This window comes from Cariama cristata, unplaced genomic scaffold, assembly GCF_000690535.1.
Source record: "Cariama cristata isolate BGI_N322 unplaced genomic scaffold, ASM69053v1 scaffold40772, whole genome shotgun sequence".
Taxonomy (NCBI): Eukaryota; Metazoa; Chordata; class Aves; order Cariamiformes; family Cariamidae; genus Cariama; species Cariama cristata.
This window is the reverse complement of record NW_009602848.1, coordinates 2,269-4,927: the sequence shown is the minus strand read 5'-3', so window position 1 is coordinate 4,927 and position 2,659 is coordinate 2,269. Positions and strand designations below refer to the sequence as shown.

The 2,659-nt window shown below is 46.7% G+C and overlaps 1 protein-coding gene across 1 annotated transcript in view; it reads right to left on the bottom strand.

Annotated features, from left to right (window-relative positions):
* Nucleotides 1–2,248: 2,248 nt before the first annotated feature.
* KIAA1919 (KIAA1919 ortholog) overlaps nucleotides 2,249–2,659 on the bottom strand; it is a gene marked incomplete at its 5' end in the record, with an annotated part of 2,095 nt that continues 1,684 nt past the window's right edge. The window contains 1 exon segment of the mRNA XM_009694936.1: nucleotides 2,249–2,658. Within this exon segment, the coding sequence (XP_009693238.1) occupies nucleotides 2,249–2,658 (410 nt within the window).

Below are 2,659 nucleotides of genomic sequence, written 5' to 3'. Positions count from 1 at the left end.
CAAAAATTAGCTTATGAATTGGGGATTATTTAACATCCTACTGGTTGCCAGGTGTGTTTCTTTACTTTTCTTCTGGCAACATGATCTCAGGCATGGGGAAACTTTATTTTCACATCACCGTCAATCCAGGTGATGCCTCTGGGTCGCAGCTGCGAGTGTGGAGCTGCCACAGACCCCCTGCCCCCTCTGGGGTTGGTTGTCCTGCACCAAACCCCCCCCGCCAAAGGGAACACCCGCAGAATCCACCGGTGGGCTTTCTCCTCCCCATCAGCTACAGCCCCCACGCACACAAAGCCCTCGCTGTAGCCTGCAGGAGGAAAAGGGAAGGGTGAAGAAAAGCCGGTTTCCTCTGCGTGCATGCAAGGACCACGCCATCAGTTACTGCACGACACGAACTAAACACCCAAGCCCAGGCAGATTTACTCCTGGTGATTAAATGCTGTCACCAGTACCTAGCACAGGAGTTGGCCTGATGATATTTAAAAGCATTTAGCATTACTTTAAGCAAAGAAGAGAACCCTTGCGTGTAGCAACTAAGTGAAGCGAGGCTGTATTTCAAAGTGCAGGTTCACGTATTGCACTGGAAAAGATGCCACAGAAGTGCGCAGACAGACAAGGAAAAAAAAAAAAAGGAACTGGGCAAAACCCCAACGGCACTACTGCCGACAGCAGCGGGAGGCCCTTCGCCATGTCAAGAGGCAGAAAAATTCGGCATTTTCACTACAAGTTGATTCCTGCCTCTTACTAACTTCTCAGAAGAAAGGAAAAAGCCACACGATTCTAGGTTGCGTACTCAGAGGACAAGAGCGGGAACAAAAACAAACCTGACAATAAATGAAACATCTAAGGGTTTGTGCTGTGTTACATCTAGAGCTCTTTTGTTAGTAAATGAAACGTCTTAGCAAGAAAAATACTAACAAAAGTGCAAAGTAAAAAAAAAAAATAAATAAGTAAAACCAAACCCAAACATGAGCATATTCTGGTCACCCAGCCTTAAAAAAAAACCATATACTTAACCTAAAAATCTGGAGTTTCAAGTAGACAACGGGGAAGCCTGCTGCTTCAGAGGCAGATTCCACCATCAGCTGCTGCTGCTTTTTGTGCTCGCCCTGGGGCCGGCTGCCAGGGCCGGACCCTGCGAACACAAACAGTGCTGCTCTGCCGGGATGCGCCTGTCTGGAACTCAGCACCCAACGGAACAAACCCCAGATGGCACCAACCCAACCGGCAGGGGCAAGGGACCCTACAGTCCCACCTGGAAGGACCGTCTCATCCAGCATGCCCCCCCGTGCTCCCATTTCCATTTTAACACATCACAACGTGAAAGTCCTGGCATAGAAATTCAGAAAAGTTGTTAGGACCTTAATTTAAACAACTGACTTAAAAATATCACATCCCTGTGTCAATACCATATATTAAGCAATCTGTGATAATACAGTTTTATCATCTTCCTCACACATTTGTTGATTTCAGTGATAGGGCAGTAATTAAAATCACAAGTACTTCAGACTACTTAGATTTGTCACCATTGTTCAGTAAATCAGTTACACACACTAGCAGATTCATATGACGCATTTTGCCCCCCTTCCCACAGACTGCTTTTAAATGACCCAAAGGCATGGTTCCACTCCTAAAAATTAATTTTTAATTTTCTTCTCGTCTTAGTGCCAGAACCAGGAAATTGTATAGTTTGCCAGTAGGTTATCCGATTTACAGCTGCTGGGCATCACCTGAAATTTGACATGATTTCCTGGTTTACATCATACACAAACTCTGAATGCAGCAGAAACATTCCTCTTTCACAAGGTAAGAAATTTCAGCATCACAGATAACAGATGTCTCTCCTCTCTCCTGAAACCATTTTGTGACCAAGCACCTCAGAACTGCACCCTTCACCCACCCCAAAAACCCGAGTGGTCTGAGCAGTCCCCTTCTTTCCTAGTTAGTTCTTATTACAGCATCTATCACTTAAATACATGCCTCACATTTCGAAACCATCTCTTAGGTTTTAACAGTTTTGGTAGAGTCTATACATTTTATCACGTTACCCCATTCGCGTCATCGTGGACTTTCCCACTCCAAGACGCATCGCTGCAGACTGAAAATGAAAGAGGAGGAAGGGCCGGACAAACACAGACAGGGACACACCGAGCTCTGCGCCACTCTAAAAGGATTCTTGAACCACTTTACAAGAACAGCTACGGTTCAGTTGCATTTCCCTTTAAAAACAAGAAAGTCAGCTTTTGCTTTAATCGTTCTTCTCCCGGTCAACATTCACGGTTTTTCTCGCAGGGGAGCCACCAGCAACCACCGGGGCATCGCGCAGGGCATCGTCCAGACGAGGCGGGAGAGAGGCTTTGGCTGGAGAGTCCCCTGGGATCTTACGGGAGGTCTCTATCACAGAGTTTCTCAGCGTGTCATTCATTTCTATTACCTCAAAGTCTGCTTCGTTCCACTCTCCCGCATCCTCCTCATCCTCTTCATCCTCATTAAACCCCGAGTTTGACAACAAAGCTTTCCGGTCCTCGCTCTCACTCGTTGATTTCAAGTCGCTCTCACCAGGAGAGTTGGCCACTTGGTACATCAGAGGGAAGAGGACAACCGTCATTGCGGAAGTCACCAAGGCAGTGTACATGACCACGGGAACGTGGTGAAACCC